Consider the following 24,182-nt stretch of genomic DNA (forward strand, 5'->3'; position numbering starts at 1 on the left):
ATTAATTTCTTCCCAGCTCCTTGGAAAACTGCTTGTAGTTAATTTGAAAATATTTCATGTAGTCACTGCAGTAATAATTACTTTTAAAACAGCAGAATACATTTTTCCTTAAAAGTTTGTCTTTCTAATATAAATCCATCATACTATTCATCATAGCTGGGATTCAGTAATCTTTCTGTCTTTTGCTTTTTAGTAGTAGAACATAGACTTACTCTCAGCACACAATACTAATATTTCTAATAAATCACCATTTCCATATTTTTATTTTTGCTTTTTAAGATAAACTACACATGCTTACATTTTAAATGAGGTTCAACATGCAGCTGGTGTTCAGGTTACTCATCTGGATTGATGTGTGCAGCCTGGTTACAAAAACTCATTAAAACACATGTTCAAAAACTAAAGGTTATTGTTTATTATATCTTAACTTTAAATTTCACTTGAAGTGCACCATTAGCTACCTCTAGGCTTCTGGGGGAATATAACTTGAGTCCACTTAAGCAATACCAGTCACCCCTAGCACCCAAGTGATTTCTTCTGTCTCCACTACTCACTTTTTTCATGCTGGCAGAATTCTCTGGGTGGCAGTAAAGTGGGTGCAGGAACAAAAATGATATAAAAAGAAAGGGCAAAACACTTCTTTATTTTTTAATCTGGATCACACCAAGTCATCTTACCACACAGGCACACAAATGTTCACACCAGTGGAAAAACAACATGATAACATTATTGTTTAAAAGCATTTACTGAACTATAGCTTTACAGGCCGTGTAAATCAGAGCATGAAGGAAAAACCCATGGAGTGTTTTCCCATTTTGAATTATTAAATACTTTTCTAAGTACTTCTGCTGTTTTCCAGTTAATCCTTATATTATCAATCAACCTACTTAACTCAAATGCTTGCAAATAAATTAGTCAGAAAACATAATGTATTCTTCCTAATTACATCAAATCTAGCAGAAAATCTGCCAGCTAAACACTCTACAATGATTAAGTTTTTAAATACAATTACTACACTTTAGGAGAAATAAACAATGGAAAGTGGAATTATTACTCTGGATGCCTCACTTTCCTTTAAGCATATAAATGTACTCAAGTTCATTTACTTTGGTAGTTCTTGCAAAAATAAAATAAAATAATAATGCACCTTTAAGATAAAGATTCTCAGCTAATGTCATGATGAAAACCTGACTGGTGGGTGTTATAGGCAAGAAATAGCTTAAAATAATGAATACTAACAGGTAGCAGGTAACTCTATGTGACTGGGTAGGGACAGGGGAGACAAAATTGTCCAAACTGTATTTCTGGGAGTGATTCCTCCTACTTTCTAGTTGCATGACAGGTCTTGTCGCAGATGTTGATGAGAGCTGGACTAAAGTGGGATGTTCTGAATTCTCCCAGTAATGAAGAGGAGTGAGACAGAAGCACCAATTAGGCTGATCACTACTTGTGCTGCTGCACACAGACTATTCAGATTTGGAAAACTGGAAACTTGTATTAATGGAAAGAAGAGGCCAAAAAGAAGCTTAGAGACAAATGCCAGAGGATGCTCAGGCACTTTGAAAAGTGACACCTGAGACTGGCAACTATGAGCAGAGGCACAGCACGGACTGATGGGACTTCTGCTTGATCTTCTTAGACCAGCAGAAACCTTCCTCCCAGGGAGGGAATCTGAGACCTTGTGAACACAGCACTATGTGGAGAAACTGAATGTGTCAAATTATCAAATAGAATAAGAATTCTGACCTTGCTGGTTCTTCAGTAAACCCCAGTATCCTGATCCATCACAGGCTGTCATTTACTCACTCTAACCCATGACAACAGGAGAAAATACCTCGTAAAAGAAAACTATCAAGAAGGACTAACATAATTAAATTCATAAAAAACAAAATTTATATGGGAATGTTTTCAGATTTAGATGTTTTCCCTCTCTTCTCCCAAAAAGAGAAAGAAAAGAGCAAATTATCTTTACTGTCACTCTCTGGGTTGAATTTGGTCTTCCCCTGATGAATCAATAGTACACAAGACTCCACCGTGGTTTTTTTGTCATAATGTTCCTTTGCTTTCTCTAAAGCAAAATCAGATGTTTTTACACTTGTATGATTATATATGAAGCCTCAAGATTTTTTGCAGGATAGGAAAACTATTTTCCAAATTGATATAATTAAGGAAATGTCTATAACAATTTTACATGAAAATTACAACCAAGCTATTTATTGGCAGGATATCAAGCAACAATCACCATAAGTTCCTCTACCTCCAATATTATCTATTACTTGGAGAGGTGGAAGATACTCTGGACAAGGAGAAATATTAGACATTTTTATTGTCAGTGAGAAAAAGGAAAGTCAAGAGAAAAGGTACTGCTTGGGGTTGCACAAAAATACTCAAAAGCAGTAAGCATATCTATGAGCTGCCCACAAATCAAACTACAAAGTCTTAGGCTCTATACTATTGAATATTTTCATTTTCAACTTGGAAAACATCATAAAATAATCTTAGTCCAATCAGGAGATAATATCAAGCATGATAAAGTATGGACTCTAGGAAGAAGAATGGGTTTCAAGTAATTGTGAGGGAACAACCATAAGGTCTTGAACAAATGGAGTAATGATCTGAAACAAATGGGATGAAATCCAATAATGATGCATACAGTGTACAACACTTAATTGATAATAATTCATTACACAAGTACTAGATGGAAAATCGGATAGAAATAACTTTTGCAGAAAAGATAACAGCAAAATCTCATATTGGTGCAGAAAAAGCATCCCTTGCCAGGATGCATAAGTGGAAGACTCATATCTTAGGCAGGCAGACTGATCCTTTCACTTCTATTCACTTCTAATAAAGTTTCAACCGGTATTAAATGCAGTAACTGGAACAGAACTTCAGGACAGACATAGATGAGCTAATGGAGTTTAGCAGAGAACAAACAGCCTGAGTACCCAGAGAGACTGAAAGAATGGAATTGTTTTGTTAAGAGGAGGGAAAGGGAATAACTGAAGGAGAACAATAAGTTTCAAATAGGTATAAAATTACTAGAAAAGAAGATCCACTGTGCACCACATTTTAGAACGAAAACTAAAGACTTTTCAAGTTTTACTTTTATTAAACTGTCTATGCTTTTTCTCACTGGTTTTACACCTACACTGGTTTCACAACCAGTGTAAAACTGGTTTACACCTACTTTGTGCTGCAAAACACCAGCAATGTACAATCTACTTCCCATTAATAATCAACTTCTATTCCAGTTCCTCCAGTGTTTGGAAGTCAATCTTTATGCCTCCCTTAACATATTTTCTCCCTCATCAATTGCAGAAGAAAATACGTTTTAAGAAAAACAATTTAAAGAGAAATATCTACAGTGTGTGTGTGCGTGTGTGTGTGTGTGTGTGTGTGTGTGTGTGTGAAGAAGTATTTCTTTGAAGATAGATAGTAGTGGTTTTACTCAAAAAAACATTTTATAAAAAATAACTATTTGGATCAAATTTCCCAGCACTGTCTGATGACACCATGTTCCCAATGGTTATGAAGTCAAAGATTTCATTGTTTTGAAATAGCTAACACATCCCACTGTTAACAAAGAGAATTTTTACAGTATTTTGGCACCCCTTTAGAAACCTTAGAAAAAACAATCCAGTCTTATTTCAAATAGATACATGAACGTGTCAGTCCCACAAAAAAACTCACAGCAGTAGGAAGCAGTTGGCAAGCCAAAAGCATATTCTTCTTTCTAGTAGAACACTGTTTATCTCTCCCCAAAACGTAGAACAGCTCTTCCACCACACACCACATTACTACCATTTTTTTTTAATTACCATGAAAAGTTACCATTAATCTTAAAAGAAAAATTCCAATAGAAAAAGAAACATTTTAATGCAGATGTATGATGGATTGGTATTATCTGGATAGTAAGATGATCCAGAACGAAAAAAATGGTCTTGATCTTACAAGATCAGATTTGGTTTAATCTACTAAACTTAGAATTTATTCTATATAAAAAAGGAAGAATAGTAATAAATCATAAAGAAATTATTTCTTGTGCAGCTGCTGTTTTCACAAGCAACAAAAATAGCTAAATTCTTGCTATCAATTGCAAAATCAACATTGTCTGCAAAATGTCTAAGTAGGCACAACACTTGCTTCATAAATTATAAATCTTCTGGTGAGTAGCCAGAAGTAATTTTGTCAAATTCTCAGCTACTGAAAAATATGAAAAAGTAAATCATGTTAGAATACTATTCTATAAGGCTTTCCAAATAAAATGAATACATTCACATCAAAATCTTGAAACTGATTACCATTAATGATCAAAAGTATGAAATGGTGCTTTATAGGAAGTTAATAAATCAGACTATAGAACTACAAAGGAAAAGTAGCAATTGAGTGGTGATAGGACAGCATTCCATATAAACAGGCATGACACTGAGAATGAGGAACAGACATTACTGTGAAGTAGTTCGCTGTATTACACAAATCTGTCAGTAAAGGAAGTACCAAATTACAGTATTAAGCAGCACGCTCAAACCAAAATGTTATGCATATAGATATATGGATTTTAAATCTAGTTATTTCTTCTCAATGGTGTGATGCTAGTAGGTTGCATAGCTTGAAAATACAATTAAACAAATTCACATAATAAAAATCTAGTACAACTTTACAGTAGTACCACCTCCATCTGATGTAGTCCTGAAGTTCACATCAGGAATTCTCAGAATATATATATATATATATATATATGTTTGCACTGCTACTCACCTCTAAGTATCTTCTATTGGAAGTAGAATACTGAGCTACACAGAGCTTTAAATTATCACAATATGTCCTTTTTAAGGTAAATTACTGCAGTAATGATGTTTTGTAATATTATATAACAACTTCCAATTCTAGAATCTGAAAATCTCTGGAGGTGAAACTAATCTATAGCCATAATAATGCCTATAGTTCTGTTTTAATAGCTTAGATCTGGTACTGAAGAACACAAACATTTACAGAAGAAATATGTAACAATAACATTTTCTGTAAGTTCTGGTATTAGAACTAGGGAACAAGGGTTAAAGTTATGGTATTGAAGTATACAGTACAGACTATATGAAAAATGAGAAGAAATATGCCTTTTACTAATTTTTTTAAAAGGCTATTATGTTTTTCCTAAAATGTATTTAGATTTAACACAATTATAACAGATCTACCTTGAGAACGTAAAGCACGTGAGGCTACCTTTATCTTACCATGGAAAACAATAAGTTTTCTTACTAGAGAGACTCATCAGCAAATCACAGCTCCTACTTCAAGAGGGGTGCTACAACCCTTGCTTGTTATTATACTAAGAACTCCTGAGATATCAAGGACCAATCAATTTAATACCACAGTAAAGTCATAATAATTCTAAGCAGAAAAAATTCAAGAAATACATATTGATACACTGGGCCTGCTTCATTTATTCCCATCTCTTGCAGAAGGCTTTTATCCTGCTGCACAAACATTTACTTTTTTGGTCCTAATAACATTTTTCAGTTGTCTTTTGCTGTCTACACTGTTCTGGGCTTTTTTTTTTTTTTGCTGACTCTTACCAAAAAAATATCTTAAATTGACAAATTCCTTATTGTTTCATGCATCACATAAGAATGGTATTGTATCAGTCTCTATTTTGTTGTTTTTCAACAAAGTTCCTATTTGTAGGAAGGATGGTACTGGAATCCTCTAGATGAAAGTATCACCTTTGCCACTAATTTTATCATGGCATTTCACTTGTATTTAAAAGGTAATAAATCACAGCAATTCATTACAGCATACCTAGCTTCAGAATCAATACTATGATCCCTGCATCATCTCATTTAGTAAAAAATAAAATAAAAATAAAATTTTAAAAAATTAAATACTGTAGAAAATACTTAAAATGAATTAACAGAAAGTTGTTTTAATCTCCATAGTCTAATACATGCTTTCTCTTCACAAAATATCTGAAGTTGTATTGCAAAATTGACAGCTGTACCATACTCACTCTACATATTTGGTAGGTACTACAGAAGAAGCACTAATTACAGAAATAATCAGAAATTTTACTTATTCCAATTAACACACAAACACTGTGAAGTACCTCGTTTAGTTGAGAGTTGAAGAAACATAGAGGCACCCCCAAAGTGTATTCCAAGTAAGGAAACAAAATTTCTTCTTAAACATTTACCCATTTATTCCTACTTGTGTAATTTAGGTTTTTGACAGTCAGTATATATGTATATATAAATTTTACATATAAGCATACATATCTAAACACACATACACATGCATGTTTATATGTATACATACAGATACAGACACAAACATTTGCAACCCTAAGAGTTAGGGCTTTTAAAAAAATATTTAAGTTTTCCAAATATGAACATTTTGAATCTTTTCAATATAGGGCTCCAAGAACTTTCTTCATACTTCTATTTCCTTGAAGCTGAATAATACCAGCCAGTATAAAATAACAATACTGTGCAAAACAAGTATTTTTATACCAGCTGAAAAGGTAAATTAAATATGAAGTGTTGCTTATTTCTCAACTGCATCTGAATTTAAAGCTTAGGAAAATAATTCTTTTTCTCTTTTCTATCAAATAAAATCCTGATACAATCTTGTATTATTTAGTCCGTTAACCATCCCAAGCAACAAGATGAGTCTGACTGGCCTGCAGTTTCCTGGATCCTTCTTCCAGACAGGAATATCATTTCCTTTCTTCCAGATCTGTTCTAAACTTTTCCCCAAATTGCCAAGATTACTGAGTATGGCCACACAGTGCTATCAGCCAGCTCCCTCACACTTGCTGGTGCATTCCATTGGGTCCCATATACTTGTGTTTGTCCAATTTAAGTGTTTCCTAATCCAATCCTCCTCCACCAGAGCTAACTCCTTCTTCCTCCAGTCTTTCCCATTGCTCATCTTGAGCAATCTGTGATTGCTCAGTGTCAGTCTTATGAGTAAAGACCAAGGAAAAAAAACAACATGGAAAAAAAACAACTTCAGTTTTCTCTGTGTCTTTTGTCATTAGACCCCATTTAGCAGAAAGAACATCACAGTAGCAGACACCAAGTGATTCTGAGGTAGTAAGAGCAAAAAAGTAAGAGGAAAGGGGGGGCTGAAACAGGAATTCAAAGAAATATTGAGGCAGATCACGTGTAGAACAGAATAGGGTAAGATAAAGCTAATGAAAGATAAGAATTTTTATAATGCAGAAGACTAAAAATATGAATTTCATAATTTGTCAGAATTTTAAAAATTATTGTATCTTAGGAATGATCATTCATGTAGTTTTATAAGGCAAATGGTAATAATACCAAAAGAAAACAGCATGTTCATGTGCATACATGGAGCTACTCCTGTGTGTCCATTAGCAAGCAGAATATCCATCTCACAAACCAAAAAGGTCTACATATAAGTCAATATAGCAAGGCAGTAGCTGTAATGTCATATTATGTCAATAAAGTATGTATGATTTTTGCCTTCTCATTGCAATCTTGCACCTCTGTGAAAGTAGAGAAGTATAATTAAGTGAAATCGTAAGAGAGAACTGTAACACAAATAAATTTCCTCTGGCCATAATGACAAAATTCATCTTCACCCTTGACCCTGAGCCAAATATCCAACCAGGTCGGCTGGTTACATTAATCTATTGAATTGCCTGTCCTATTAGCATGATTTAATAGAAGTTATTACTATTTTTGAGAACCCCAATACTGAAATTAAACTGTTGCCAGATTTGTGGAGCCTTTAGAACAAAATAACTGTAAAAAAACATACTTTAATATGCTAATTTATTCTGCACCCTTTCGCAATTAAAACAACACTTTCAGTAATTGGCTCCTTAAAATTCATCATCAGTAGAAATTTCACTTGGACTGTGATATTTGGGGGTTTTATTCAGCTATGTCCACTCGATCTTTAATTTATGGTTCAGATTTACTCTCTCATCTTCAGACATTATAACTAAAAGAGAAGTTCAACTAAAATAAGATGCATTTTGTTTGTATTATCCCCAACAAGTTCCCAAAGCCCAGAATAAGGCTTGCCATACCTCAACATCGAAGTATTACTAGGGTCTAAAACAGAAAGAACAAACAGAAGAACAAACAGTTGAGGAATATATGCATGCAGTATTTATGATGAGCCACAACATTGACCAGGTAGCCATTTCTTCTGCAAACTGTTGTCTATAAACACCAGGCTCAGACAAAACCCAGCAGAGCAGAATGCTTGCAACTAGCAAACATTAGACAGCTAATAAGAAAATAATACATCGGAAATACACCTGCTTACTGTAGGGCATATTACTTTAGCTAGGGAAGCTCCCTAAGTTAATCATAAAAACAGACCTAAACTAAGAGTTGACAGCTAGAAATCTATCAGATGCAGTGGGTACACACTGAACTTTCCACCTCATTAGCAGAATTATTCAACACGAGAATATCTAATATAATTTGCTTCTATGCAGATAAAATGAGAACAGCAATTGGATATTCAAAACATGTAAAGTAGAAAATATGCCCAAAATAGGCTTATGGAAGATAGTATGAAAATTGATGATCCATAATTCAGGTAGGTCAGAAATCACTCAAGGCAAAAATGACTCTAGACAATCTTTTCCATATGTGGCTAATGAGCCATTTTTCTGGAGTTCTTCCCTGATGATCACCACACTGCCCCTTCTGTCAAAGTTTAACACTGGGCTGGCAATTAAATATATGACACGGTGTTAGCTACCCATCCAAAATTAATGCTAACAGAGACAATGAAGTTAGCAAAAGGGATAAGCAAAATGGAGAAAACATAGAAGTAAACAGAAATAATCATTACTACAAGTTGAATCGTTTTATTGAATATAGACACCAGAACTGCCTAAGTCAGTCTTAAACAGAACAGGTCATTTTGTCTAACCTTACTCAAGTGATCACGAAGTTTCAAATTAACATTGTAGTAGGACAAGATTTATAACCTGGAACTTTGGTCTCCTTTACCTTACCAATTGCCATTAGAAAAAAAAGACAAAAATATTCTTAGAATTCTGAAATGCTAGCTTTCAAACACACCAATATAAGCACAAATACTAATTGCATGTAACTATTGATAGGAAAATGAAGATAATGTGTTTATTGTTAGCACTTTCTTCCTGAGATCATTAATGGAAAGAAGGTGATAAGATTCACTATCCCTTTATGCCTACTTAGAATATGCTGATCTTGAAACACAGCACAACAAAAGGAAATACATATGGGTAGGCAATAATTTATCCCAAAAAAATACTTCTAGTGGCAAATTGTCACAATATCTCTAGGAATAACTATTTTAAAAGTCTACAAAAGGAGTATTAGAAGGAATAGGATTATTTCACCTTTTTGACAATTTTTCCACACAGTTTTTCGATTCTTCTCATAATTCTTATTCAACCAGGTGAGGATGGTTCGTTCATGTGGAGAATATATATTACTGGATAAAGGTTCTGATTTAAATCTTGGGATGTTTTGCGTGCTTTCCAAGCTGAGATCAGGGATATTACGTGAAGAAACATGTGAAAGAACAAACACCTGAAATTAGAAAAAACTGTTTTTAAGCATGAACTGTAAAAAGAGCAATTTTCAGTTGAATGGTAAAACATCCCACTTCAAACTCAAAAAGTTTTCTAATTTAGAAAAAAATTAAGAGATTACACATCGGCAGAGTTGTATAACACACATGAGAATAGATCTGCTGAGGTCTTAGGGAATTTCTTTGCTTCCTTAAACTAAATGCAAACTCCAAATTTCAAAATGTCTTGAGAGTCCGAAGAGGTTCCAGGCAATTGATAGCTGATAAATGCTGTCCTAGTTTTCAAGAAGGGAAAGAAGGAATGTCTTGGTGATTACAAGCCTGTTGGTCTTACTTCAGTGCTTTGTAAAATTATGGAGAGGCTTATCCTGGGAGTTACTGAAAAACACTTGAGAGACAATTCAGTCATTGGTCTAAGACAGCATGGGTTCACAAGAGAAAAGTCCTGCTTAACTAACTTAATTTCTTTTCATGACAAGGTCACCCACCTTGGGTACTGGGAATCGAGCAGATATGGGATTTTTAGATTTTATTAAAGCATTTAATGCTGTCTCTCAAAGTACCTTTATGAACAAAATGTCCAGCACACAGCTAGACAAATCCATGGTACAATGGACAAACTACTGGCTGATGATTTGGGCTCATGGAGCTATAGCAAAAATTGTTACATTGGGCTGGCAAAGAGTCACCACCAGAAGGGTTGCCCAGAGCTTAGTTCTAAGGCCAGTGCTCTCTCATTATTTTTATAAATGATCCGGATACAGGAATCAAACATATGTTATGTAAATTTGCTGAGGGTTACTAAATTAGGAGTATCTGTGGACTCCTTCAAGGGTAGAGAGGCTACTGTTAAGGGTTCATTAATTAATTAAGTGTAGGGGATTTTGTAAGAAACTGTGTGGGGGTCTCAACACCACTAACCACAGAAAAAGATTGAGACATTTGTTCCGACCCTTCTCCAACCACCAAGGAACAGCTCCTTCCTCAGCAAGCACTACATAAGACCTCTTTATGCAAAATACCTTGAAAAGCACCATGATGGCAGGAGCTGGTTGGACAGCACCCACCTACCCCTGCACATGAGCCCAGGCCTGGGGTCAGTACCACCAAGAAACCCCCGAAGTGGCAGTACTGGGCATGTGCAACACAGGGGGCACGGCAAGTTCTGAAGCAGTTCTGAAAATCAATTGACTATGCATAAAATTTCCTGGAAGAGGAGGAGACATGGCAAATAAATGATGGATGTTTGCTAGTGAGAGTTTGAAGCTTCCCCACCATGAATCCAGCCAACGGGACAGCGTTGCATCATGTGGGTGGTGTGCTTATCTATCGCTCTCCTTCTTTCCCACTTTGTTTCCTTCCCTTCTTTTCTCTCTTCTTCTGATAAGTTTTTACACTAAAAAAGTGCCTTTGGCTGCCAAGCCAAATCTAGTTTTCCATTTTTCCAATCAGTTTTACATGTAATTTTTTTTCCCTCTGGACCTTCTATAACTACAGACGTTTTCAATAGAGGTAAGTGGATCATAATGCATCAGGTATGGGCTTGAAAGCAAGATGGGATGACATTTTAGTTGATAAAGAGTAATATTGAGTATGTCTAATAACAACATTTTATTTCCAAAATAAAATTGGATAACAAAACATCCCTGGTGAATACATTAACTCTTAGCATTTTCTGAAATTGCAGCATACTATCTGAGTAAGAAAGATTCTGTTTTACCTATCTTGCTTGAAATCAGGCTATTGTAATTGAATAAATTGTATAAAGGCATGTCTCTGCTTTCATTTTCATGAAACTGCTTTTAAGATTTCAAGCATTCTCTTAACTCCAAAATATTTCAGCACTAGGCCAAATAAATATCTTTTATAAAAGCCAATCTTGCCGCCTTGACAGTTCATATCCTGTTTATTGTTCCGCTACTTTCTTTACAAATTTAATAAAATAGATAAATAGACCTTGTTCAGCTGCAGTCATGGTCATCCTAGTAAAAAATGAGTTTGAACAAAAAGGTATGGAAGAGAGAACAGAGCTCTAAATGCTCAGGGACTATTTCTGATGTGAAGCCATATTATGTTAAGAGTTCTGATTATGCTTTATTATATTGAATTGAATACCATGCTAACCAAACCAAACACATAAAAAAAGCAGAGATTTCTAAGATATTAGTTGAAGAGACAGACAGGATGAATGTGATTACAAAAGACTTTAAAATGTACTATTATATGAAAGAAAGATACAGGAACAATGAATGAGAAGCTCAAATATGCTTCTAGTCACTTTTCCCATTTTTCCACGTACATGTTCCAATGTATCCTTAAGGCCATCTGTCTCAGCCCCTGTATACATACCAGTTGTTCTGCTCTCAGCTACTTGCCTCATTGTTTTATTTTAGATCAATTCTACATCTTTGTTGCACACCTTCTTTAACAGAATTTTTGTCATCCTTTACTATTTTTTTCTCAGTAAATAATCACACATAATGACAGAACAGTTGAGATTGGAAGGCATCTGTGGAGACTGCCTAGGTCAAGCATCCTGTTCAAAGTAGAATCAGCTGGAGTGGGTTGCCAGGATCATGTGCAATTGGGTTTTTGGTATCTCCACAGTGTATTAGCATCCTCAGAGTAAAAAAGTTTCTTATATTTAAATGGGATTTCCTGTATTTAAATTTGCACCCATTGTGTCTCACTTTGTCATGGTTTTCCTATATGGAACCCTATATATAGGGTTTTCCTATATGGAAAAAAAAAGGTTTCTATAACTTTTAACTCTAAAAAATGCAGACTGTTCTAAAATATTTTTTCCTAATTGAAACATATTAACACACTGCTGAAATTTAGGAACTAAGAAAATGAAAATTATTTTTTCTTTTTTTCTTTTCCTTTTTTTCTTTTCTTCTTTTCTCCCTTTTTACTTTTTTTCTTTTTTTGCTAGAAATAAAATACTGTATTTAGTTTTAAAGGTCTGTTTGGAAAAAAATATAATGTACCACAGATTTTTTCAAAACAAAGTTTTTTGCAATCAGTTCTTCAGAACTTAAGTAGTAGATCTATCTACTGTTTACCTTGTATATTTGCAGTAACACATCTGTCCAAGCACGCTTGCTTATTGTCTCAAATACACTGTCCTCCAGAATAAATAGATTCTTGTCACTAAATGTGTCTGAATGTTCCAGATCTCCGTTTTTCAGCTCAGGTGCCTGACCCTTCAGATAAAGGAATGGGATTTACCTTCAGTATTAATTCCAGCAGTTTGGATAGGAAATTCACAAAAAGAAAATAATGAATCAATGGCATAAACAACTGATAACATCAATACAGTCCAACAGTGATCAGCATAGAAACCATTTACAGTTTGCCACTATCTCAGGAATAAGAAGCACCATACAAAATTGACAGCAGTTGAAAGCAGCAGTCAGCAAAAAGAGGTTTTTTTTTTTTTAATGGAAAAATTAGAAAAATGTACTAAAATTAATTCTATTTTGAGGAAACATCTATTGGAAATGCATTGCAGGTATCAGCAGTATCAGAAGGAACCGAAAAGAAAAAATGGGGGAGGAGGGTGTAAATGTTAGTGCCAACTTAAATTCCTGTTCAGTCTCAAGCATGTCCTTAAACTTATGCAATCCAAGACAGTCACTACAGTAGGAATACCCACGGTAAGCACAAGACTTCTACTAGTTTTAAAAGGATTGACATTAAGCAAATCTTCTTGTTAAACAAAGAACAAAGAAAGAAACTAAATTAAAATCCCAAACCCCCCATTCTTACTTCCAGTATAGTTTGCACGTTAATCCATTGCTTATAAGCATCAGGTTCAAGCAGAAATTCTGGCATAACATGAGGAAGATACGCTCCTTTGCTTCTGAAATCATAAAGTGGGAAAAGTTAATAATTAATAATAATAATAACTTTTTAGAGCAGTCCAGATTTCTAAACTTGCTCAAGCTATGGGCAAGTTCTTCTGATTTCAACCTGTGTACACTCTGGAGTAATGCACCAGTGCTACTAATTGCTTTAGATAATCTATTTATAAAGTTTATCTTCAATTTTATGCCTACAACTAAATGCTAAAAGCATATACAACTCTGGACAAACCTGCTGTGTATAAGAATTGTTCCTTCAGAAAGGATTTATTATAGCACAAAGCATCAAAACACCCAATATTTTCCATGTGAAATCCAAAGGACCATTGTTACATAATATTAGTAGAACTAAAACCTACTGCTTTTATCTGTTAAACTGACCTGCTATCTATTCTCAAGTTACTAATAAATGCAATAGAAAAAGCAATTGCAGTAACAAAAGGAAACTATAAGACTGAACACCAAAAACCCTAACTTCTAACTGAAGAAAGAATATTCTTTATCTCAACTGACATAGTTTAAACAGGATTTGCTGGAAAGAAAGGAAAATAATCAAGAATTTTTAGGGGAGCAGAAAAGTTTCCTGACTCTCAGGTCAGAAAGCTTGTCCTAGATTTACATTGTTCTCTTTGTTTTTACCATGGGTTATATGAGTAATAGTCAGATGAGTTTTTCTTGTTTTATATAAAAAGTCTCTCATTGCAATGAAGTGATCGTACTTTTCTGGTACAATACAATTCAATTTACATTGCACTTTGAAAATCATCCATTACAGTTTGAAATTAGAACCATGACAACTGATCTGTCTTCCCATAGAATTATAATTTATTGGTAACATCACATTTTTGTCTCCATATTTTACATAGCCATATTATCTTTTCAGATTATTGAACTTTTATGTTTTATACAATTATCTAGCATGTTTTTTTAAGACACAATATTTTCATTATGGACCCAAAATAGCAACAAGTTAGTAATCTGGTTCTCAAACTCACCATGTCTGAAATTCCCATTTTCCATTAAGTCATAGACACTGTTCCATAAAATCACTTTAAAACTTCAGTTTTGACAAAAGAAAAAAGCTTTACAATACTCAGCTTTCCAGGTGTCCTATATATATTTCAATGTTTTTACTTGGCTTACATGGGAAAAGGTGTAGTCTAGAATTTTCATCCTCAGAAAATGTTTTCAAAATTGGCTATATTTTATTACTGAGGAACACTGTCTTTAAAAAATTCCCCCCTCATTAAGATAAATTATGTCAGTTCCCCTCGATCTGTATTTCAACACTGTTATGATGTTTTTCCTCAAGCCAAAAAGGTTTCACAAATTAGTTGTATTTTAAGATACCCAAACTTTTCCTTTACTGCCATGGTAATGTACCAAAGAAAACTTTTGAGTGATGGAAAATAAAACCGGTATTTAGCATGCTGCAGAGAACAACATCCACTTGCTTCAGCAAATGGAAAACTTGGAAAACAAATTATGCTTTATCTGAACCATGCTGGCTGGAAAGTAGCTGAAGATTGCATGTTCTTATTTTCAGAGTGCTTTACTGGGCTTCTTCAGAAGGAAATTTCTACTTACCAAAAATCACAAAGAACATGTAGGGATAGCAGATCACATTATACAATTTCTAATATTATATCTGGCTCTAAATGTCTCACCACCGTTACCTACAGTTTTGCCAGCAGTGAAAATATCAGAAATTTTTGTACTATAAACATTCCTAAAGAAAAACATGTTAAGAAATGCAATTTTTCCAGGTGATCCTAAAATACACAAGTAGGAAAAGAACATCCCTGTATCAGAAAAAATGAAGAATAGGATAGGATTCACACAAACTTGAAGAGGCAGAAACTAACAGGACATGGTAATGCTAAAAATCTACTGAACAACAATTGAATAATCTAGCATCGAACACAGATAAGAACAGGAGTCCAGCTCCTATTCTTTTCTGTGCTTTTCTATGGCAACCCTTATCATTTTGTTAGAATTGGATTACTGCTTCATTTCCAGCCATCAGACCTCATCAATCATCAGTCATGAAGGTATCTTTGTACAAAAGCACTGAACTAAGCCTTGAGCAATTGGCTGCCACTCCAATTCTGCTCTGAATATGTCAGTGAGCCACCAGGCAAAACTCAGTAACACTGAAAGCTTTTATTAAAATTTAGCTACCAAACAGCTTTCCATATTGCCCAAGAAACTACCTTAGAAAACAATTAAGTGTTTCTTTCCAATTGTAGTTATGCTTATCAAATGGAGTTGGGATCACTTATTCCAATAGTCACAGTCACAGTCATTTTAAATTACCTGACATCATGTGTGATAGCTTCAGGATGCTTAGATTCCCTGGAAAATCTCAATGGGAAGACTGAAGAAAAGAGCCATCCAACTTCATCAGGAGAATTAAAAGTGCTAAGAATTTTCCTTGTCTGTCTAAGCCACTTCACGTGATCTGAGTAAGGAAGTGTTTCTCAGAGGTGACAAAGACCACAAAGTCTTTCTGGTATACTCAAAGGTAACGGCATGATCAAAGTTGAAAGATGACTGATGGTACATATCATTGTCATCCAAAAATGATGTTATTTTAGTTCCTTTGTACCAAACTCATCCATCAATGAGTTATAAAAGACATTAATACATTTGAAGCTAGAGAGAAGAAATACCAGTCCTGAAAGATTGAAGTCTATATTAATTTGAATTGGGGTTGTAAAACCCCATACAGGAGGGAGAAATGCTCTAAAAGGAACATCCCTTAAACACTCCTGAAAAGACACAGTATCTTGATAGTAACTACACAAAATCAATTGAGGATACAAGAATTCATGAAACTTAACTGCTATCCAAGGTAACAGGGTACAAAAGAGGAAGTACGTTTTCAAGTTTTTCTTGACAGTTTGAGAGCCTAGTTTGAGAGCCATCTTTCATAACTAATGGAGCAGAGGTCCTGTGGAATTGCTGTCTTGAGTTAAGCATAGTATTAGCTGAACACGAGACTTAGCATTAAGATAGTGGCAATAGAAAGGATTTTCCTTAGGTTTTTAACCTCAGAAAAGCATCCATTGATCACATAAACAAGAAAATCTCTTTAATCTACTTAGGCAAGCATTCAGGATCATATCACTAGGTACCCAATATCTTCCACTGCGAAAGGATGCAACACTCATTCAGAAGAAGCAGCAGGGTCACGTTGTTAAGAGTTTTCAACTGATATGTCAGTGAAACATTCCTCAGCATTCCACAGACTAATGACTCTAGCCTTTAAGATATAATGGGAAAATACAATGGGATGTATCCACTGATTTATTTCTTTAGTATCAGAATGGATGTGGAAGTTTTGAAAACAAAATAACCACTGGTTTTGATTACAGAAGAAAGGCAAAGATACTGTTCTAACATTGCTGCAATGGCTCCTCCAAATCATCTGGCTCTATAGTATCTATGATGCACAAAGGAATGATATTCCTTTTTTTAAAAAAAATTACACTGATTAGAGTTGCAAATAAAGTGTTATTGGACCTGAAGGAAACTTTTGCTTTCATTTTCCTGTTAACATAAATACTTTATCTCCAAGACCATGATTTTCATTGTCTGTAGACTCAGCTGCTCTGCTATACATAGCAGTCATTCTGCTACTGGTTTGAACACTGAGACACTGTTCATTATTCTCAGATGGAAAGCTTGTATTTAGATAGTATGTAAATAATAGGTTTTAAAGGGCTTTAAAGCCAGCCAAACATTAGATGAGGATGCTAAAAAGATACACAGGTACTGCATTTCAGGGCTTCTGCTGATCTCTTAAGGATCTTACCTTTCTCTGAAGGTAATTTTCTCCTGTTTCACAGTAGAGACAGCCCAGAAGGACGAAGAAGAATTTATTAACTTTTTTTTTTTCTTTTTTCACCCTTTATGACAGTTCTTCCATATTATGTGGTAAGATAAGATTATCAATGAAGACAGCTACTAGCTAAATCTGTTCAGCAGTAGTAGTGTATAAGTTTCTTGGCATATTGTTAATATTTTAAAAATTAACAGATTTAAAAGTAAGCCTAAAATTTTTTTGCTTAAGTCAGTAATTACAGGACAAAGATGAGTGGAATGACAAGATCATTTAATGACAAATCTGATCTGACTATCTACTGAGTTTGCCTAAGGAATGAGTTTGAGAGTCATCTTTCACATAATTCATGGAGCAGAGGTCCCATGGAATTGCCATCTTGAGATGTAAATCTAACAGTGGGCACCTAGATTAGTATAAACTGCAGAGAATAGCCTAGGTAAAAATTAATTCAAATTTGTAATACAGAAATCTTAGAACACAAAAGATACAGTATAAAGAAAACCCCAAATCTACTATATATTGTACAGTTGGAATTATGTTTGAACTATGCTAATAAAAAGGTGGAAAGAGATGCATATTTTATCACACATACTTACTTTAGCAAAGCAAGCAATGCAGAACACTCCCTGTGCAGCTGTCTCATTCGTTCAGCTGAATCAAGGGGCAATGACTGCTTTGAGGAAATGCCTGGTAAGTACTGTCCACTCAGATGGGATAACATTTCATAAATGGTCTTATTATCTTTGCCAAGTTTTTGTTTAGAAGCCTTTTCTTGTGAAGAATTCATATGGACTTTACACAAGTCACTAAGAGAGAAAAAGTTTCAGATGTTATTCTTGTAAATGCACGCAAAGAGACATTATATATGTCACAATGATAAATTTTAAAAACTATGAAGTAAAAAAAAGTAGCAAGAAAACTAAAAAGTATAGCATTTTTTTCCTTTTATTTACCAAACTTTCATAATAATGTAACAACTCTGAACTGCATGTGATATTTAATAAGTATATATGAGATGTTTTGTAAATAAATGTGTTTGTAACTGCTTTCTGCCACATATAACATTGATTTCTATCATGTTTATAAATGCCTGTGTGTTTGTGTCCCAGGAGATTGGCTTCTCCATCACCTACTAGCAATCTAGATAAGATCAACTAAGTGATGCCAGTAACACTGATATATTCCCAGGGTGTTTGCAAAACTGTTGATTATGAAATTTCCCATCTGTTTCTTGATCTTCAGACTATGTGTGGAGAAAAAAGATAGATTGTTGAAAAACTTATTTATGCTAGCAAAGAAGGGAAAATTACTAGAACTGTTCATTTTAGGAGGATAATCAATTCCAGTTATGATGGTGGCATACAGCTTGAACTGCATATTTAACATACATTCTACTGTGATATATCAGAGCATTATAGTTGGAAATATATTTCAGAAAATGAAAAATAACACCCGAATAACTTTTTCATATAAACAGCGCACAGATTCTGCAATTTTAACATAGAGCTTCCTCAGATCATAGTCAGAACAGTTTAGTGTAGATGTTAACATTTTATTAGGCAGGAATAAGCTAGGTCTAAATACATATGAATTACCGTCTTAGTGAATATGGTATTGAAATAGGATTTTGTCCTGTAGACCAACCAAATAGAGTGAACCAATTCTTGACAGCAGTTAGGGTTTTCTGGAAGAATATGTACTCTTTCTTGTCTTCATCAGGAAAGAATGATGATTCAAATGTACTTTCTCTCCCATCACTTTCACTGTCAGCTTCACTCTTTTCACTCATAGTTTCATCACTCTCGCTTTCTAAAGTACTATGCGACTCTGAATGATACACACACAAAAAAAGCCAGAAACATTCACTGTTTTTGTTTGGTATGAAACAAATTGGATTTTAAATACAAAATTGTTTTCAGAAAATAAAAAAGTGTCAAGACAATTAACTTATTTAATGAGCAAACAATTAAAGTGACAGGTAGACATCTACGGAATGGAATAAATTTTATTCTTGGAAACTAATTTTCACTTAACAGAAAAAAATATTACCCAATCAGAAAAAAATAAATTCAGGCATGGATTACAAAACCACAGACAGCAATTTTAAAGAAAAAAAATCTTACATATCCTTCCAGTAGCTTAAGCAGCCAGTTAATGCTTGTTCCCCACCTCAATCACATAGTGCAGCTCAGTTCATTTGAAGAGTTTATCAGGTACTGTATGGGTATAACTAAGCCTGCATCCCAATCTATAAGCCTTTGGAATTTTCTCCCCTCTGTTAAGCCTCCTCTCGCTGAAATTCTGAACTGGTCAAAATTTAGATTATGTATTATAGCAAATATTACTTGTTAACAACATCAATAACAATATTAATTCACAAAAAGCAACACAAGAACGATTTTACTCATAGCACAAATAACTTCAATAATTTCATCCTCTAAGGTGCATTTAATAAACTTGCAGTTTGCTTCATTAAATGATGCAAAAAAGTAATCAATTGGACAGTAAATAAAAAAGATTGCTAGGATTTAAAAAGAAAGAACAATACAACACAAAACAGACAAAAAAGACTCATCCTTTGTAAGATCATCATGCAGTCAAATCTGACTTTATGCAGTTCTACTGACAAGATTACAGCCCCCACCTTGCCACTGCTAACATCAGCAGAGGTTATTGCCTTTTCAGAGCTGAACCCGAGTTGCTCTTCTGACCTCTTACATCATTCCATTAAAAATGAATCATATTGCTAAAGAACTGCTATTTGATCTGACTAACTACCCCTGTTTCTCTTGGCATACTTAAGAGAGTGATCACACAAGCATGAGCAGCTTGGCAAGACTGGAATTCTAGCAGTGATGAAACAGCAGCAGTAGCTTCTGCTGCTCTAACTTCACACTTACAAAACTAGCTACTCAAAGAAGAGATATGTCAGTAGTCTCAGATTATAGTCACCTGACAATCTTACAAAATATTTACTACTCTTAGTTCATATGCAACAGTGGCACTTTAACTGAGCCCCTACACTGGGCTTGCGTGGCAAGTTTTTATAGTGAGAATGCTACAGTGGTCTCTGTGAAAAGCTGCTGGAAGCTTTTCCTATGTTTAATAGAGCCAGTGCCTGCTGGCTCCAAGGTGAACATACCACTGGCTAAGGCTGAGTCCATCATGGCACCATACAGTGGCAGTGCCTCTGTGATAACATATTTAAGAAAGGTGAAAAAACCCTGCACAACTACAGCTGGAAAGAAGAAAATGAGAAAAATAAGCTACCAGACACCCAGGTCAATGAAGAAGAAGAAAAAGAGGTGCTTCAGGCACAGGTTCAGCAGATATCCACTGGCAAGCCCATCAAGAAACTTGCACCAGAGCAGGTGGGTGCCCAAAGGAGGCTGTGACCACATAGGAAGCCCATGCTGAAGCAGGCTTCTGGGAGGCTCTGCGGATCCATGCAGAAAGGAGCTCATCCTGGATGAGTTTGCTGGTAGGACTTGTAGCCCTATGGAGGGCCAGGAATTGCTTGATAGAGTCCAGCACAGAGCAACTAAGATGATGAAGGGAGAGGAACATCTCCCTTACAAGGAAAGGCTGAGGGAGCTGGATCTGTTCAGCTTGGAGAAAAAGAGAATGAGGGGTGACCTCATCAATGTTTATAAATATGTAAGGGGTGAGTGCCAGGAGGACAGTCAAAATTTTCTCAGGGGTGACTAACAATAGGACAAGGGGCAATGTTATAAGCTGGAGCATAAGTTGCTCCATTTAAATATAAGGAAGAATTTTTTCACTATGAGGGTGACAGAGAACTGGAAAGGCTGCCCAGGGAAGCTACGGAGTCTCCTTCCCTGGAGATATTCAAAGCCCACCTGAATGTGTTCCTGTGACCTGCTGTAGGTGACCCTGCTCTGGCAGGGGGGTTGGACTTGATGATCTTTTGAGGTCCCTTCCAACCCCTAACGTTCTGTGATTCTATGACCCACACTGGGGCAATCTTCCTGAAAGGCTGCACTCCATGTAAGGGATCCAGGCTAGAGCATTTCATGAAGAACTGAAGAACTGCAGCCTATGGCAGGGACCCACAATGGATAAGTTTGTGAGGGACTGTCTACAGTGGGAGAGATGTCAGGCTGGAACAGGGGAAGAGTGTGTGGAATGCTCCACCTGAGAAGGAAGGAGCAGCAGAGACAGAATGTGATGAACTGACTGCAACCCCTATTCCCTTTCCCCCTGCGCTGCTGATAGAGGTGGAGGTGGAGAATTGAGAAGTGAGGAATAGCCTGGTTAGAGAGAAAGTAGGGGGGGAAGAGTTTTTAACTTTTATTTTTATTTCTCATTACTCTACTCTGATTAGATTGGCAATGAAATTAAACAAATTTCCCTGAGTCTGTTTTGTCCATGATGGTAATTTGCTAAGTGATCTTGTCCTTATCTCAGTCCATGTGCTTTTCCTTATATTTTTTTCTCACATGTTCAGGTGAGTAGAGGCAGTGATAAAACAGCTTTGGTGAGTACCTGGTGGCTAGACAGGGTCTGCCTACACTGACAGAAGTTGGGTTTATACAATGCTTCATAAATGCAAGAAAAATGTTAAAGTCTAACCAGAGCATACACCTCTAGCCTCTGCAAAATAAAGTATACTGGCACAGTATATATGCTTGCTTAGTTCATGACCACAGTAACAATACCCCCTTAGCAACTAATACCTTAGGTTTGTTCAGTCGTTATTCTTCTTCTGACTCCTCTATGGACATGCTATTGCAAATGGGACCTTGACATTTTTTGTTTGGTTGTGGTTTTTTATTTTATTTTATACTTGGACTGATTTCCCTTCCACTTAGTCTGCTAAAAGGAAGGAGAGTTGTTTCTGCTTCTGAGCTCTAGACTAGGTTTCCCATCACGTCACAGGAGAGGACAGCTTCCTCAATATTCACTATATGTGCAGAAGCATTCTCAAGAAAAGCTTAAAAATGTGAAACACAGCTCTTTAAAGCAGCAAGACAAAAATCAGGTGTAAGAGCTCAAAGTGTTTAAAGTGAACAGCTGCACTATACCTGATTGAGAATCTTCCCAGACTGAGTCAGTAGTTTCACCAGAGGAACATGAGGAAATACTATTGGAAAATGATTCTTGAGACTCTTCGTAGCTTGAGTCAGTGATTGTACCAAAGGAACTTGAGGAAGTACTATAGAAAGTTGATTGTGGAGTGTAACGTGGATGCAAAACAACTTTTCCACTTCTGCAGTCTTCAGTGCCTATAAAACAAGGTGACAAGCTGCAGTCAAGAAAATGTATTTTATTGTCTCTGCTTTAACAGTTTATTAAAAGTTATTTGCTTTGATAATTTTCTGTTTTGTGCTTCAATTTATCAAATAATGGTTCTCATTTGTCTCAAGATGAAAATCTCACTTTGGTCATGAGGGACAAAAAAAAAAAATTACTGGCATACTTTTTTCCATTAAGTCTATGTTTCACAGGAGAGGTCTTCACACTTGCTTAAAAGAACATATCAGCAGAGCATTAATCCAAGAATTATAAATCATGACAAATTATTCTGAAGGAATTTTTGATCGCGGATCTGTGTTGAATCTCAGCATGCTATTACCAAACTCTTTCAGGCCGACCAAACATATTTTACAAACCCAACTCAAAAGTATGCTTTGTCAATGTGTCAGTTCTGTCAAAAATTATGTCTCATGTTGGCCTATGACAGGATTAGAGGACACTGTTGGCTATCACTAATGTCAGTCTCCAGAATAAGAGCAGAAGAAGGCAGTTTCTAGAGAAGCAAACACACCAGCAAAAGAAGGAAAAACTCTCTATGGTTATCTTTGATTTTTGATTGCTGGCACAATTATTTGCATGGTTTGGAGCAAATAGCAGAAGATCATGGTGTCAGATATGTGGAAGCAAAGAGGTTTTGGGTAGCTTTCAAAGCAACAAAAAAAAAACCCAAAAAGCATTACCTGTCTTCTTGCTAATCTCTCATTCAGCCTCACAAGTACCAACTTTTTTTTAGACAATCTAAGTAATACACTTATTTTAAGATAATGCAGTCTTAGAACTCACAGCCTTCAAAGCTAAGCCTATTTCAGACCTAAGGAACAACTTGCTTACCTGAAAAATTCATCTATTTCATAAAAAATACAGCTGAACCCATTGACTACAAAAAATACAAGACTTGACCTTATATTTAAATCTGCTTTGAGCAGGTTGGAATTGATGATCCCCTGACAACCCTTCCAACTTAAACTCTACAATTATCCTTATCTCTTCCCATAAGCACAGCTATACATAAAGAGATCACAGATCACTGTTGAAGGAAGAAAGGAGGATGGGGGCAATAAGGAGGCAGGAAAAGATGAGGTCAGGGGGACAGCAACACAGGCAGAGATACAGATGCAGAAAGGTTGGCAGAGGGAAGCAGGCAGAGAGATGCACTGCATTTAAAAATACTTCTAGTCTCTAAACACAGGCTTTTATTAGTTCTTAAAATATGGCTATGGTCTCCAGCCTTCAAAGACAGCAACCTAAAAAAAGCAGAAATATATTCCCAGATGGCCAATAATGATTACATTTTATCAGCATCATGTGACTTTCTTCTCCTTTGCTTTCTTCAAAACATACCCAACTTTTGTCCTAGGAATCATCAATGACCATTCCCTATTGATTTAAATTTTGTTAATTTATTCTCTGTTGTTTGGGCTGCTTTCTATAATTATACTTTTAAAACTTCACAAAACATTCTGTCCAATTTAGGCTCATCCAGTATTTTCCAATAAACATTATACAATCACTAATTTAACTTTTTCTCATTTTCAGCAAGAAAACAGAATCTATTAAACTGTTTTTAAAATTTCATTGCTCTTGATGATAACATTCCTGTTATTACACTGAAAACATCGATAATA

General features: G+C 35.3%; 1 protein-coding gene across 2 annotated transcripts in view; it reads right to left on the reverse strand.

Annotated features, from left to right (window-relative positions):
• Positions 1 to 24,182, reverse strand: part of CFAP47 (cilia and flagella associated protein 47) — a 295,430-nt gene that overhangs the window by 210,860 nt on the left and 60,388 nt on the right. For both annotated transcript variants that reach the window (XM_071750490.1, XM_071750482.1), the window contains exons 28-33: positions 22,326 to 22,526; positions 18,876 to 19,107; positions 17,877 to 18,086; positions 13,339 to 13,432; positions 12,633 to 12,773; positions 9,374 to 9,566 (exon numbers count right to left, since the gene is read on the reverse strand). In XM_071750490.1, the coding sequence (XP_071606591.1) occupies positions 9,374 to 9,566; positions 12,633 to 12,773; positions 13,339 to 13,432; positions 17,877 to 18,086; positions 18,876 to 19,107; positions 22,326 to 22,526 (1,071 nt within the window). The remainder of the gene's footprint in view (positions 1 to 9,373; positions 9,567 to 12,632; positions 12,774 to 13,338; positions 13,433 to 17,876; positions 18,087 to 18,875; positions 19,108 to 22,325; positions 22,527 to 24,182) is intronic.

Source organism: Heliangelus exortis, chromosome 1, assembly GCF_036169615.1.
Source record: "Heliangelus exortis chromosome 1, bHelExo1.hap1, whole genome shotgun sequence".
NCBI lineage: Eukaryota > Metazoa > Chordata > Aves > Apodiformes > Trochilidae > Heliangelus > Heliangelus exortis.